Source organism: Semicossyphus pulcher, unplaced genomic scaffold (genome assembly GCF_022749685.1).
Source record: "Semicossyphus pulcher isolate SPU_LCO1_2020_fin unplaced genomic scaffold, fSemPul1.0.p SCAF_5, whole genome shotgun sequence".
Taxonomy (NCBI): Eukaryota; Metazoa; Chordata; class Actinopteri; order Labriformes; family Labridae; genus Semicossyphus; species Semicossyphus pulcher.
Genome location: NW_027211726.1, coordinates 4,358,383 through 4,373,512, shown reverse-complemented (window position 1 = coordinate 4,373,512; position 15,130 = coordinate 4,358,383). Strand labels below are relative to the sequence as shown.

The following is a 15,130-nucleotide window of genomic DNA, read 5'->3' as shown; positions in this document are numbered from 1 at the left end:
CACTTACTAAAGACTTTCATTGTACACAGAAATATACCTCCAACTGAAATTCATTTCTTAAATTTATCTTGACTGTCAAGAATAGAAAGGAAATCTGTGTCCATGTACGGAAGCCCTAAGCGGACATTTTATTTACTCCCTTTATCCCGTGATGACGAGTCATTTCTGGGTGTTTTCTCTTCTTCTCGACTCATTTATCTGAGATAACAAAGCTGGTTTTCTCGTGATAAAGAGATCGTTTTCTGGCGATCTAGAAAATAAACATGACGGTCACTGTGATATTACAGACGACATGCCACGCTGCCATCGCCCACACTAATGAGGTTAGTTAAGCCTGTTTTTATGTTGTGATTTGTGCTTTTGCAGCTCTGGGGATATAAGTTACGATCATCTGACGTTACGGTGGTGCAGCGTTATTATCTCGTTAGATAAATAAGTCGGGATCTCGAGAAAACAACCGGGTTGTGTTATCTTGATGATAGTAAAGAGCTCAAAGCCTGATTAACTCTGGTTAATCTTGGCAGATTGACCGGTTTAGAGATGTTTGCTTGTCTTTATTTTTCAAATCCAAACTGTAAAAGTGAGGGAGAGTTCAAACAGCATGTCGTGCTAATGTAGCAGAACTGTAGTGTAATCGCACAGGCAGGCTTACAGCACAGACGGAGGGCTCAAATTGTAGTCGCCTGAGACCTGCTTTGTGCTAACAAGTCATTTTGTTAAGAGTTATCATCTCATCTCGCCAACAAAGCACACGCACACACACACACACACACACACACACACACAGGGAGCAGCATGTCAAACAGCCGCTGCTCGGATTAAAACATCTGAGAACGTCTGAAATATCTGAAGCAGCTTTATCGCTCTCTGTATCAAAGCAGCTCAACCTCTGCCTCTGTCTTTGTGTTTGTGCTATATTGCTGCATGACAACACTCTCTCTCTCTCTCTCTCTCTCTCTCTGTTTTAATTTCTCTCCGCCTCCAGCCGTCTCCTTCTCCCATCTCTCCATCTCTCCTCTTTTTAAAATGTCTGGAATGAGTCTTCGACGATTTGTAAATTAAAGAGGTGTTATCTCAGGAGAGGCCGGCTTCAAATGAGACATGGTATACTTTATTTATGATGAAAAGGAGAATGAAATGGAGCCAGCGCTGAAGCCCGCACTGTGAATATCACATCTGAGCTCTGCTTTGAGATGCAAAGCCGCGAGTGTGAACCTTTTCAGGAGGGAGACAAAAGGGTGTCACAAATGAAGGCATCTTACATAATTGAGGATCATTTAGGACACACTGTGCAGGGTTACGTAAGTCATCAGGGCTTTTGTTGTACAGTTTTCCTTTCTCCTTAGAAGACCCACATCTTCAGAATAAAGGAGAGAATTGATTTTGAAACGCAGCAGATTAACAGCGATCGATGAGGGTTCTTCTTTTGGTTGATCAGTGCTAGGGTTAGGGTTAGGGTTACATGTTAATTATAGCAAAATGTCCATTACATGTGCTGTTTTTAAAGGTTGATAGCACTTGTCAAATCATCTTAAATGTTGAATGTTAAATAGAGTGGTTTGCATGTCTTTTTTTCCCCACATAATGCAGATTCATCCTGCTGGAAGAGATCAGGGAAGCCTCGTCTTTGTCCTCTTTAAAGACTCCGTGCATGTATGTCTAATAAATTATTTTGTTTTATTATTTTAATATCTTAATTTATTCCATTTTAGTTTGTTCTCACCATGATGTTCTTTTATTTTGTCACCTTACTGAATTCCGGTTTTATTCTGCTATTGTGAAGAACTTCGTACCTGTTCTCTGAAGGTGTGATGGAAATACAGCTCATTATTACAGTTATTTTTATTTTATTTTGATATTTTTCACATGTTAAGGCTTCACAAACAGCCTTTTCACGTCTTGAAACTAGTGATGCACGATATTATTTGTCACTTTATCTTGTTACTTAGTCATACTTGTATTACGGTTGTGTATTCTTATTTTTACACTGTATTTACTGACTTGCTATTTTGTCTTTGTACTGCTGCAACACCTGAATTTCCCCCCTGTGGATCAATATTATCTTATCTTATCTTATTATCGGCACGTCATTTTTCTGCCAATATTTTCCGCTGATAAAACAACGCTATAATTCTGCCTAAATGCTCGATGACTCCCTAAAAAAGCTCAACGTAATGCTGCGACATTAACTCCGAATGACTGTGCGCTTGCACTGCCTGCGCAAAGTTTTCAACAATATACAAATAAAGACTTAAAAGTCACAGAAACTCAGCCAATGGACAGAAGTTAAACAACTGTTACAGCTCTTAACTAGCTAACAGTTAGCTCACATTCTCCTCATTTTACCAACTTAACAACATCGCCAAAGCCGACGCTAACAGAGAGTAACATAAACATCAGTGCAAAACTGACTTACATATTCATGGACGCACACACGATAAAAAGAGTCCGTGGGCGATCACTGATGTCTCCGCAGTAGGTGCAGTAAACAAGTCCGGGCATGTCTGCCTCACTGCCGTGTTTTGGGGGGGTGCTGCATTCAGGTGCGCTCAGAAATCTGAGTGATCAGACACGTGACCTTTGGTACAACGCCTCTTCCGTCAAGCATGAAGAAGGGTGCAAGATGTCTGCGGTATGGCAGCTTTGGCCACTACAATAAGAGTAGGCATGATATAAATTCCACTACAGGGGAGACTTGATATTTCTCTGCGATTAGGTGGAAATAACTGTGCCTAATATATCGGTATCAAAATCGGCAATCGGCAAAAAGGGTTGAAAAATGTCGGGATATCGGCAAAAAATTGTGCATCACTTGAAACCATATATAGATTTGTGTGGCTCGTGCACACTTGACATTTTAAATATCGGCAATGCTTTGTTTCTGTTTGCATCCTGATTCATGCCTGTTGTTTTCTGTGCATTCAAAGGGGGTTCAGAAAGATTTCCCACCTCGGCAGTAAAATAACAGCAGATCGATCCGTTAGACGCTCTGTATTCTTTCACATTATCCCTCAGCTACAGAAGCCACAGCATCACTGTGGGTTCAAGGTGACTCAGCAAGCCCACATGCTCTGCTGATACTGTTTCCAATTATGTTTTATTTTCAGTAAAACTGACAGTATGTGTGATATATTTCATACACGTTTTATTTTGTTCAAGATTTGTTTCTACACCCAACCTCTGAGACAATAAAACTTCTGGTTTGAATCAAAAACTCTACATAAAAGTAAAACGGAGAGAGAGAGAGAGAGAGAGAGAGAGCACATGTAAGACAACTAGCTGGGATGGACCAGTGGATTTGTGCATCTGAAATAAATACACCTTGAATTATATGCATCTTCATCTACATCAAGTGAAAGTTCTTTACGCTTCAATTGGTTTAGTTTGTTTGTGATTATGCGTCTATTTACTGTCTTCTTGTCTCCTTGTGTATCAAGGTTGTAGGGGAGTTAGTCTCAGTCTTAGAGAGCTCGTCATGGTTGGCTGCTTCATTAAATCCACTTTCTGGTTACATAAACAGTTTTTTGTGTATTGCAGTTGTACCTCTAGAATAAACACACATACACACATAATCCAGGGTTTACAGATGCAACAAACTAAACTGCGAGCTAAATGTTTCTTTTTGCTTTTGGCTTATTGTTGCGCCCTAACTTAAAGGGCCAGTCTGCCAATCAAACGGTCGTATTTTACTCCAGCTTCTCTCGCTGCGCCGTTCCTTTCAGAGGGAGGGGCACAATGCATGCTGGGTGTTGTAGGAATGTAGAATGGGCGAAACCACGAGCTGTTTGTACAACTTTCTCCACAGCTATGGCGCCAATTTCAAATATTATTGCTTCAATCGATTACAGAGAACACCAGCTTTAACTGACAGAGGCTTTTTCCAGGGCCTTTACTGAAGGCTGATTTATTTGACATGGCATGCACATTCACTTCACTGTTTAATCAACCAGTTTTACTCCCAACAGATAGACACAGATATACTTGTGCATAAGTGAAAATACTGGAGACAAAAACTCACCGAGGAAGGCAGAAGGCGACACGGTGCCATTGCTCCGAGACACCATGACGCTGATGCCGGTCTCCACAAATGGAACGGAGAACTCGACGACCTCTGACCTCTCTTCATTAATGGTGAGAGAACCGATGGCCATGTCAGCCCTGTTTGATACCACCTGGAAAACAGGAAGTTAAAACGATGTCATGTGACAAAAATAGCTCAAAAAAAGAACCAAAAACTCAAAGATTAAAAAGATATTTTTAGCAAACGAGACAATAATTAAATATACTATTTAAATTAGATCTCAAGAGTTCAAGTCCCTGCATCATCTCTGCCTCTTCTCTTTTTATATCCCTTTTGTGTAATTGTTGAAAAGCATTGTAGAAGTTGAACTCTGCACCCTCCTACAAAGAGTTGCCTTGAGACTGTGCGAAGAAGCTCAGAGGGTGAGAGTCTTTGAAAGACAAATCCACAGCACGTTTCCTGAAAGAAATTCTTCACAGGCTTCTTCAATGAACTGAATCTAATTCTGAGTGTGCTTCAGTTTGCTGTTGTCTCTGCATGCGCTTGAAACTTGGCTGCGTTCCTCCTCTGAGCTCTTCTGACGGCTGTAAATGAGACTCAGGTGGTCAGAAGGTGAGGAAGAGAGGGGATTTGTAGCTCCATCGTGATGCACCTGGCAGGAAGCAGAGGTTACTTGACTGAAGCGGAGGGATTGTGGAGGTTAGAGAAACTGGCTACGGACCAAAACTTCATCAGTCTGAGCTCTGGCACGGCCCCAAAAACCTGGAAAGACAAAAGGCTCTGCTTCCCCTCACCAGACACCACTGAGGCTCCTGACACCAGACTCCTGAAGTCACAATTCTGTCTGTCGACACCTGTCGTGTTCATCGCTCACTGGTTCATTCTTGAATGGATGTGAACCAGGTGTCGCTTGTCCATCAGATCGAGTCATGGCAGTGTGGTGATGTATTTATCTTTGAGTTGGCTTGTTGGGGTTCTGTAGGAGGACTTTTTCTTCGTTCGAACATGATGGCTTTGGTTGATGTTGCTGCAGAGGCCAAGTAAAGCCAATGCAGTCACTCAGGCTGATTCAGACAGGTCTGTGATGTGGCTGCAGAGGACACTTTGATGTGTCCATCAGGAAACTTTGTAAATACAAGAGAGTTCAGGCAGAAAATCAGGAGGACATCAGAGGTGAAACTATAAAATATGATCCTGTTTATCCACAAGCAGTGAAAAAAGTTGTAGAGTCATGTTCTGTGCAGTAATTAATGAGGCCCGGCCCCTAGACACACTCTTAGGCCCAATCCCAATCTCCACCCTAAAGCCTAAGCACTGAACACTAACAGACTTTAATGGCGTCAGGCGTGCAGCGCCTGAGTGCGTGAGGGTTTGAGAACTGCATAAAAATGAGGAATGGGACACACGTCATGGCATCGCACGTTGCCTGGAAACCAGACGGGCCATTAAATCTAATAAGTAAAAAAGCCGACCTGCAGCGTGTGTGTGTGTGTGTGTGTCTTACAGTGTTTACATATTTTAAGATCAGATAAGCTTTATTTAACAAACTATCAAAAGTCAGAAAGGCATTAATGTTCATCATTTGTGAATATTTAATTGTTGTCACTTACAGATAAAACGTATTTGTGGTTCCCGTCACCGTCCACGCTCGCATTGTTTACATTTATTATTATTTTTTGGTCAAACTTTATCAAATACTTCTTCAATGTACGAACATTTGTTTACATTTAGTGCGGGGCTGGACAATCATGTTTGTATACATCACTAAGTTCGCTATGAACTCTGGGTGAGTCCCACAGGAAAGTCTGCAGATATGCAGACTTACTGAAAGTCTGTAATTTGGCGTTGTGAAGTCCGCATCAGAGCCCTCACACACTTCCTGATCCGACAGCGGGACACCACTAAGCACTTAACGAAAACACGCCTCAAAGTCCGTGAGTGTGGAGATTGGGATTGGGCCGTTGTCGATGATTAAGTTCATTAACTTTGACCTAGACTCAACAGGGACATCAGGTTATGACACTGTGCCTGCAAAAACTTGCAAGATGACGTATGACCTGCAGCAGCACTGTCAGGAAATGACTGAAATATATATTAAATATTTTACAGTGTCAAAAAACACTGGAGCCGAGGGGCCTTTTAAGGCTGTCTTTGCCACAATGTCTCATTTAGATAAGGTGCATTTATGCATGTCCTCACCAGCTCCATCCTCTGATCCGAATATAGTCTGGCTCCATGTTGATGGCCAAGATGCCAAACACAATGCATGACATAATGATGGCTATGTCACAGTCTACAGCAGAGCCTAAAGCTAGCTAGCTAGCTAACGAGCCATGTCTTTGATTTGTTCAGCAATCAAACCTAGCTTGATTTAACCTCCTTATAAGCTTGCAAAAACAACCATACTGATGCCCCCGTCAGCCAAACAGCGTCCTAAACGTTAAAATTACAGGAAAAACCACCAACATTAAAATAATACATTTCTACAATCTTGTGAAATACATTAGCAGCTCTTATTTTATATTTGGTAATGCTGTTTAGTGTAATTATACGAACCAAGAAAGCTATAGCAAGCGTGAAAACAGGAGTAATGAGCAATCTCGTACATTAAACAGCTCACATTGTTCTTTTTTAGCTGCTGACGGTGAAGTAACATCACAATAAAGCATAATTACATAACTTTATAGAATACTAAATAGTCATTGTGATGGATGAACTATGTCAAGCCAGTTTCAAGCCTTTCACTAACATTATTTTTCATGTCACAACGAATCAGAAGACTTCAACATAGTGCAATCATGAATCTAATGGGGATTAATGGCTTACTGAAAGGCAGGAGGGTGAAAGAACAAGTACTGGTGAAACAACGTGCGCTTGTGATCCTCTACAGTGTAATGATGGTGCACAGGTTTTACACATAATCATCAATCCATGCTAATTATTCCACTTGATTCAAATATTTGAATAGAGCTAAAACTGAAAGAGACACCTGTGACACTCCAGTTCAGGAAGCGCTTAAACACTGCACAGGCTTCAAATTGTGAACAAAAAAAAAATATTATAACGGGATGATTCACTGTTGAGGAAGAGAACATGTTAAGGACGCAGGAAATTACTGCCTTGTCGAGAGGCATTCATGTAAGGCAGAAGGACAAAAGGCACAAGGCTGGGTGACATTCTGAGAAATGGCAGAAATGATTGTCCAAGTGTCGGCTTTCACTGAACGCACAAGGACACGGAACAAGTCTGAGGGAGGCAGACGCATTAGCCTTGGTGGAATTTTTACTTTGTCAGGATATGAGAGGAGTTTAGTTCATAGAAAATAATGTGATAGAGAAGACGAGGTTGAAAGCAGAGGGTAAACTGGAGGATGTGAGAAGAAAATCAGAGAAAATCTAAAATGTTTCTTTGTATATTAACTGCAAAAAATGATGGCCGCAGGAAGCATGAGGACATGATTTATTTACAGTCCTCAAACTTATTCAGATGTCCCATATGTTACAAGAGAGAGGGATAGACCACCTGCATCCCCAAGGCCCATTTAAACCAGGACGACAGCGACATTGTCTGTTTGGTTTATATTAATTGCGTAAACTGCAGTTCCCCTAATGGCCTGTAGGGATTGACTCACTTCTCTATACATGTGAAAACACCACCGGTTTTACAGCTGATTTACAGCCTGTTACAAAACATAGTTGTAGTCTCTGGAGTTTTTATACAATTCACCCATTTAAATCATATTATTATTCATAATTAAGTGCATGGTTGACTTTTAGTGCCACTGGCTGCTGGCTGTCAGCTAATTCGAGCCACTGAACTTGACATCAGGGCTGTTTTTCTTGGTGATGGTGCCTTCTAGAGATTCTTTTAGTTTTTAATCCAATTAATAAACAACTCTGGTCAGCTCCCACCACAAACACTGAACCACACTGTGGTAAACTCGCTAATTAGCCATGTAATGAATCAGCCTTCAGTAGGGACTGTAAAACTCCACCATGTGGGGCCAAAATGGGACCCAACTGGGGCCTAGAAAAGTTTGTCCTCAGTTTTTATGACGGCTCGGGTGGGTTGATGCTGATGGAGAGCTCCATTCAGATCCCATATGGGTAGAATGTAATGTATTATGTTAAATGGTACTCCCATTCCTGGCCTATGTATATGACCACTTTGGCTCCAGCATCAACCCAGTGGAAGCCCAATCTGAGCCCATGCCAGCTGAGGCACACCTAACCAGGTAAAGCCCATGTAAGCCCTCACTGGATGTGTTGGCCCAACCCCTCGGTCCTCTCCACCTCCACATTCTGATCCAAATATGGTCACTTCTGGTTCTATAAAACTAAGATCACGGCAGGCCATGATGCTCAACTCAAGGCTTTACCACGCCCCCAGGTATGCACCGTTGAAAGGAAGAATATATTCACCATAGCATTTCCTAAAATGACACTGACATGGAGGCAAGTATTCAGATATTGCTGCAGCCACCTCTTGAACTCAAGGATTTGTACAACCTTCTTTTAAACCTGTAAGTGTCTTCTATTGAGTAATGATGAAATGTGAACAAGACAATTAAACGTCAGTAAATGGACATCTGGGCTGTTTTTGTCAGCAATGGTGCCTTCTAGAGAATTGTTATTTAGCCATCTAATGAATCGCCCTTCATCAGGGACTGAAAAATCCAAAAATGGGATACCCAACTGGGGCCTCAGTTTTTTACGAAGGCTCGGACGGGTTGATGTTGATGAAGAGCTCTTGACGGGCTCCGTTCAGATTCCATATGGGTAGAATGTATCCAAGTTGGGAACGACCATGTACCAATATATTCTGTTTAAGTGGTATTCCCATTCCTGGCCTATGTCCACTTGGGCCTCAACATCAACCCACTGGAAGCCCAGTCAGAGCCCATTGTCAGCAGAAGCACACACAACCAGGTAAAGCCCATGTAAGCCCTCATTGGATGTATTAGCTGGGTTAGCTTAGCATTTCCCAACCCCTCGCTCCTCTCCACCTCCACGTTCTGATCCAAATATGGTCACTTCTGGTTCTATGATACCAAGACTGCAGCGCCCGTGATGTTCAACCCAAGGCTTTACCACGCGCCCAGGTATGCACAGCTAAAAGGAAGAATATATTCACCCTAACACTTTCCTAAAATGACATTGCTCGAGGCAAGTATTCAAATGTCCCACAGCCACCTCTTGAGCTCAAGTAGGATTTGAACAACCTTCTTTTAAACCAGTAAGTGTCTTCTATTGAGTAAGGTCGAGATGTGAAATCGACAATTAAATGTCAGTAAATGGATATTGTTATATGAGGAGTTGTTGTCCTTAAACTTTGAAAAGAGGCAGCACCAGAAAAAAAGTCTCAAACTGAAACAGATCCCAACAAAGACAGAAGAACAAGACCAAACACACACACACACACACACACACACACACATTGAGAATTCATATCCCCTGTCTAACTCCATGTTAAACCAACTTCATTAATCCAGCCACCAGAGGGGGATTGGCATCATCGAAACAGCAAATGATCTGCCAACACACACACACACACACACACACACACACACACACACACACACACACACATGCACAGTTTCACAGTCTGTTTTCCTCTCTCTCTCTCTCTCTCTCTCAGTTTCTCCAGCACTAATCCTTCTGACAGCCTCCTTCCATATTTCCTCTCTTCTTCTTCGATTTGGGTCCAATCCTCTCGCTGGGTCGCGTTTTAAAGGATTTGAGGCAGGATAAAAAGAATTTCACGGGAGCCCTCGTATCAAGCCCTCTTTTTGTAAACACAACAAAGGAAAAAAAAAACATGATGACAGAAAGAAAAAGAGACGATGCTACAGTAAGAGGAAAAATAGAGAATTATGTCACAGCTACAATATCTCTCTGAGACAAATACAAAAAAGAGTCACGGTGTGTTTGTGTTCTGGGCTGCTAAACTTTGGAATAAACTCCCAGAGGAAATGCCGACTGCAAGCTGCGTCTTCTTTCAAGTCCCAGCTGAACACACATTTTTATAAACTTGCATTTAATCTCTCACCCAAGGTGCCTTCACTGTGATGTTTATTTGTTGGCTGCAAGTTCTGTTTACTTAATAAGGTAATGATTTGCCATTTTAAAGCTTTCTTAGTTTAAAGGAATAGAGTTGCCCTTTCACACATCCCTCACAGCGTCTGCCGTCACAGCCAGAAGCTCCTGATGTTTGCAGACATCTTTGCTGTTTCCGTCTTGTAAATGATCCTTCTTCTTTGGATGTTTTTATTTATCCTGTGTCGCTCTTTGGGTTTCGCACCGGTCACATGATATAAACGCCATCACTTCACCCACTTGCTCGTGTCTAATGTCGTGACTATTACCCGCTGTGTTCACACATCGGCTCACCAACTTCTTGCAGACATTTTACTAAGTGGCTAACAGGAAAACGTCTGCATAAAGTCGGAGTGAAAAACTTGCGTTTCACCCGGACAATATCGGGAAATATGACCTTCAAAAGCAAAGAGTGCCAAAGACAACCTCACATTTCCTTCAACGTTGCTTCATTTGTTGCTCTTGTTGCTTGATGGTTGGTTGGTTGGTTGGTTGGATGGCTGGCTGGCTGGCTGGATGGATGGATGGTTGGTTGGTTGGTTGGATGGATGGATGGATGGTTGGTTGGTTGGTTGGTTGGATGGATGGGTGGTCGGACGGTCGGACGGATGGATGGATGGATTCTTTATTGATCCACTTATATATGTTTTTAATTGAACTGAACACCAACAAGCCAATTTCCCACTGATACCATGTACCCATAAACTGTTGAGGTACAAAATGATTATTATCTTAGTCATGCATCAAATTTCACATTGAGATCCTCACCTCTCCGACCATGCCGTTCCACTCCCCGTCAATGTTCTTCCCGTGTCTCCCGTTGGTCACCAGGTAAAGATCGTAGGTGAAACCCACAATTTTGGCCAGTCTCTTCAGGACGTCGATGCAGAAACCTTTGCAGCAGTGCTTCATGGGCCCGGTGCCCTCCACCACCAGACTGGGGAGATGATGTGAGAAAAGACAAAGAGGTGAGACCGTGAACATGCTTTTTATGAGGTTTTAAGATGTTTTATGAAGGAGGCTTTGACCTGGATGGGCTGCTTGGCTGAAATTGAAAAAGAAATAGCAGCTCAGGGAGAGAGAAAAGAACAGATGAGTACCTAAGAGACACAGGGAGAACAGAGAAAGAGCGGGAGCGTACGGTATGAATTATTGGCGAGGGGCTGTGAGGAGATCGATACTGAGAGTTTGGCCTATTGTGTTTGGAGAGGTAATGCTTGACAGGTGAGACAGCTTTGAAGGATAGCACTGCATTAAAAAAACAGAATTAAACTCCATGTTGTTTTCTTGGATTCCATCTGCAATTACAGGAAATATGCAAAAGCTTCTGAATGCCTTTCTTGCTGGAGGTTCCATCTGGTAAACACTTTACCCTAAGAGCCTCACAAGCCGGTCATAAGGGAATCAGAGTGCATTTATATCACTACCAGTCAAGTGGCTGCAGGGCCCTTCAGCTGTCCATACCAAGAGCCCATTGGATGGTCCCTGGGACACTTAGCCATGCATCCTCTTGACTCTGTTGCCGAGAGACACAAGTTGTGCATTTTGCACATTTTATCTTCTAGTCTACCATCAGCCGTATTAAAGTGGTGCTCTTGACTTTTCTCCTAAAAAGAAGTGAAATCTTGACCAGACATGACCTTTCATGGTTGATGTCTTTTAAGCAATAGTCATGATTCTACTTTGACATATGTACAAGTAAATTCTCACAGCATGATCCCACCTAATGAGCCCCAATGCAAGAGCTACATTAAATGTTACCCGTGCATGTCAACTTGTTCTCAACCCAGGCCTGCCTTATTTATTTTACAAAGCAAATCCATTGATTTATATTGTTATTAGTACATTTCATGGGGCAGCATGGTAATGAAGTGGTCAGCACTGTTGCCCCCCAGCAAGAAAGTTTGGACCTAGGGGAAGTTGCTGTCAGGAGTTTGTTTGTGTGGGCTCTCTCAGGGTACTCCGGCTTCCTCCCACAGTCCAAAGACTTGCTCTTTAGATTAATTAGTGACTCTAAGTTGCCTGTCGGTGTGAATGTGACCGTGACCTTTCGTCCAAACAAACGCCATTTTAGGTCACTGAAAACGTATCTTTTGTAAACTCCGGCCAGGTTGAAGACTTTTAGAAACTCAGTTTCCACGGAGACACGTAGATGGGGGAAACGCTGTTTTTGGCTCGTGACATCAGGCTGTGTGCCGTTATCTTTTTTGTGAGGCGTCAGTAATGAGGCGACAATCCTTGCAAAATGATGGACGTGATATAAACAGTGATGCCTAACAGGACCTTTTACATGTTTACACATATATGTACAGTTACTCGTCGACTACATTGAGGAACAGAGGCGTCGGGATAGATTTTTTCAGACATTTGATTGGCCGTGAGTCTTCTTCTTCTTTGCATGACCGGGTTATATCGCCGCCTGTCAGTGTGGGATTTTCATGACAGCGTTTCTGTTGTGTTTTTGCGTTTTCATTTAGACGGGGATTTTTAATAACCCTGTGATTGACTGGCAACCTGGGTGTACCTCACCTCTCGCCCAATGACAGCTTGGATTGGCGACATTTGGTGGTGTTTCTTGAGTTGAGTTGCCGCTACCTTTAGCTCACAAGCTAACCACAATCCAGCATCTGGTCGAGTGAAAATATAGTCAAAGCTTTGTATATTGAACAGAAAACTCCAATTCAACTGTCAGGTGTAGCCCTCGACACCTGCGTGATTTGGTTTGCATCGAAAGTGGGAAATTGTTAACAAGCCCGGGTAATAATTATGTGTGGTAATTTAAGGCTTGAAAGAAATAAATCACGACCTTGCTGGTGATGAAATACACGATGGCAAATCATTTGAAGCAGAAGGTAAATAAATTATATAAGAACTGTAATAAAAAAGAAAGAAAACAAGCTAAGAGGAAAAAGACATTCTAAAGGGAAAAAACCGGAGTCAAAGCAGGTTGATTAAATAGAGAGAGAACTTCTCTCTCAGCCAATCGTATTGAGAAAGGCTGAACTCGTTATCGCTCCATTGGCCAGGTCATGTGCTGGCAGGAAGGAAGCTTATCAGGGATAGACCAGGAGCCCAGAGCCCAGACTCTCTCTCTCTCTCTCTTTCCTTCTTACATATTTTGGCCTCAAATGAACCTTAAATCTACACGAAACAGTGTAAAAAAACAATATATAAATCCTACACTTTATCATACATTACACATAATATAAGAAAACACAATCTGAGTTTTATCTTGAATCTCCATCATGTTTTGCTGTCTCTTAGTATAAATAATTCACCTTTTTTCTTTCCATGCGTTGGTGGGGAAACAGCAGGTATCGCACCATAATTAAAAATACATTGATTTTGTTAGTTGTGATCATAGGGATTGATTAAAAGACAATTACCTTTCCATTGTTCTGTGGTTTCAAGTTTCTAATATGCTTTTAATGAGCAGCGCACAAAATCATGCCTTTTGCTTAATTGCGTGCTTTAAGGTGGCACCATCTGACTTTGAACATATCTGCAGCTGCTGTGAGGATACTTAATTTCCTCCCCGGCATAATTAGGTTATTTTGTGATGTTTTAATCCATTGATCCCAGCAGGAAAGGCTCTCCTTAAGCCTATCCTTCCCTGTACACAGCACCTGGAGATGGTAAAGATTTACTGTCTTGTTCACGGCTGCATGGCCAGACATTTCAATTTCACAAGGGATCAGAGCTCCAACTCTTCTGCTTTCAGGACAGTCTCTATCTAACCACTTTTGGAAACTTCTTTTCTGCTTCCCACTAAAGTTTATACTCTGATAAGGATTACGGGAAGAAACCACTAGGAGACATCAAGGTGAGAAATCCCTTGTTATATCCCAAACCAACTCTTGTTGTGTATAAAACTCCTGCAGTTCATTCTAAGATATTAAAGTGTGACATCTATGGTATTGTGGATCTTTCTGTTTATGGCCTTAATAAAATGCAGACCATCCTGACCTCCAACAGTCAGTTCCAAAGGCCGGTTTTAACAGCATGCCCACTAAGTTTCATTACAGTGTTGTTTTGTTCATTTTTCTTCCATTTTTGTTGTATTTATTACACATTATTATTTTATTTTTAACATCTTGTAGAATATAGTTTTGTGGAGCCAGTTAAGTCCAATAAAACAGTATGAAGAACATTAAAATTGAAGGATTAACCAACAGAGGATGTTCAGGAGCCCTGAGTCTGATTCCCATTGGAAACAAAAAGCCAATGTTTTTTATTTTAGATTATTTTTTTGGCTTTTATCTGACAGGACAGCTGAAGACAGGACAGGAAATGTTGGGAATGGGGGTGTGGGATGACAAGCCCCAAATGATCGGCAGGCCAGGAGTCAAACCTTCAATCAGTGCGACGAGGACTGTAGCCTCTGTACATGGGGCGCCCGATCTACCAACTGAGCTAAACCAGCGTCCCAGAAAAAGCCAATGTTGACTTATTTTTAAGAAGTTGATTTCATTTTTCGATATAATGTAATGTACTGTATATAAGCCATGTTACCAACTTTCATATATTAGTCCTTCTGTAGACCAAAGCTATTATCTTTCTCTGAAATCAAGTAGTTTTAATGGATAAACATCCAAGCCAAAAACATCCAACCAGACTGCAACCATTTCAGAATTTTTACTACGTTTAGTTTCATGTCAAAAACACATAAAATAGCTCAATGGAGTCGGTCGTCTTTCAATCAGAAGGTCGGAGGTTCGATCCCCAGCTCTCTCAGGCTACATGTCGAAGTGTCCTAGGACAAGACACTGAACCCCAAACTATATAAGTACAGTCCGCTTACCATCTTAGAAAGCTTTATTTTGAAAATTGAACCAGGCCAGATGGTCACATTTTATAGTGTATAGTCACGAACCAAGCTGCCGTTTTTACAAGTTGGAAGTGAGAGGTGTTAGAAACAATAACGCAGCGAAAGTGCTGAGTAAGTGAAAGTGCTGGTTTGTCGTGTTGCCTCCAAACATGGTGGCGGTGTTCCATATCACGGCGCTGAGGTGTG

The 15,130-nt window shown here is 41.9% G+C and overlaps 1 protein-coding gene across 1 annotated transcript in view; it reads right to left on the bottom strand.

Moving 5' to 3' along the window:
• The window catches only part of grin2da (glutamate receptor, ionotropic, N-methyl D-aspartate 2D, a), a 144,002-nt gene that overhangs the window by 49,760 nt on the left and 79,112 nt on the right, over positions 1 to 15,130 (bottom strand). The window contains exons 10-11 of the mRNA XM_069681211.1: positions 10,885 to 11,053; positions 4,019 to 4,172 (exon numbers count right to left, since the gene is read on the bottom strand). Of these exons, the coding sequence (XP_069537312.1) occupies positions 4,019 to 4,172; positions 10,885 to 11,053 (323 nt within the window). The remainder of the gene's footprint in view (positions 1 to 4,018; positions 4,173 to 10,884; positions 11,054 to 15,130) is intronic.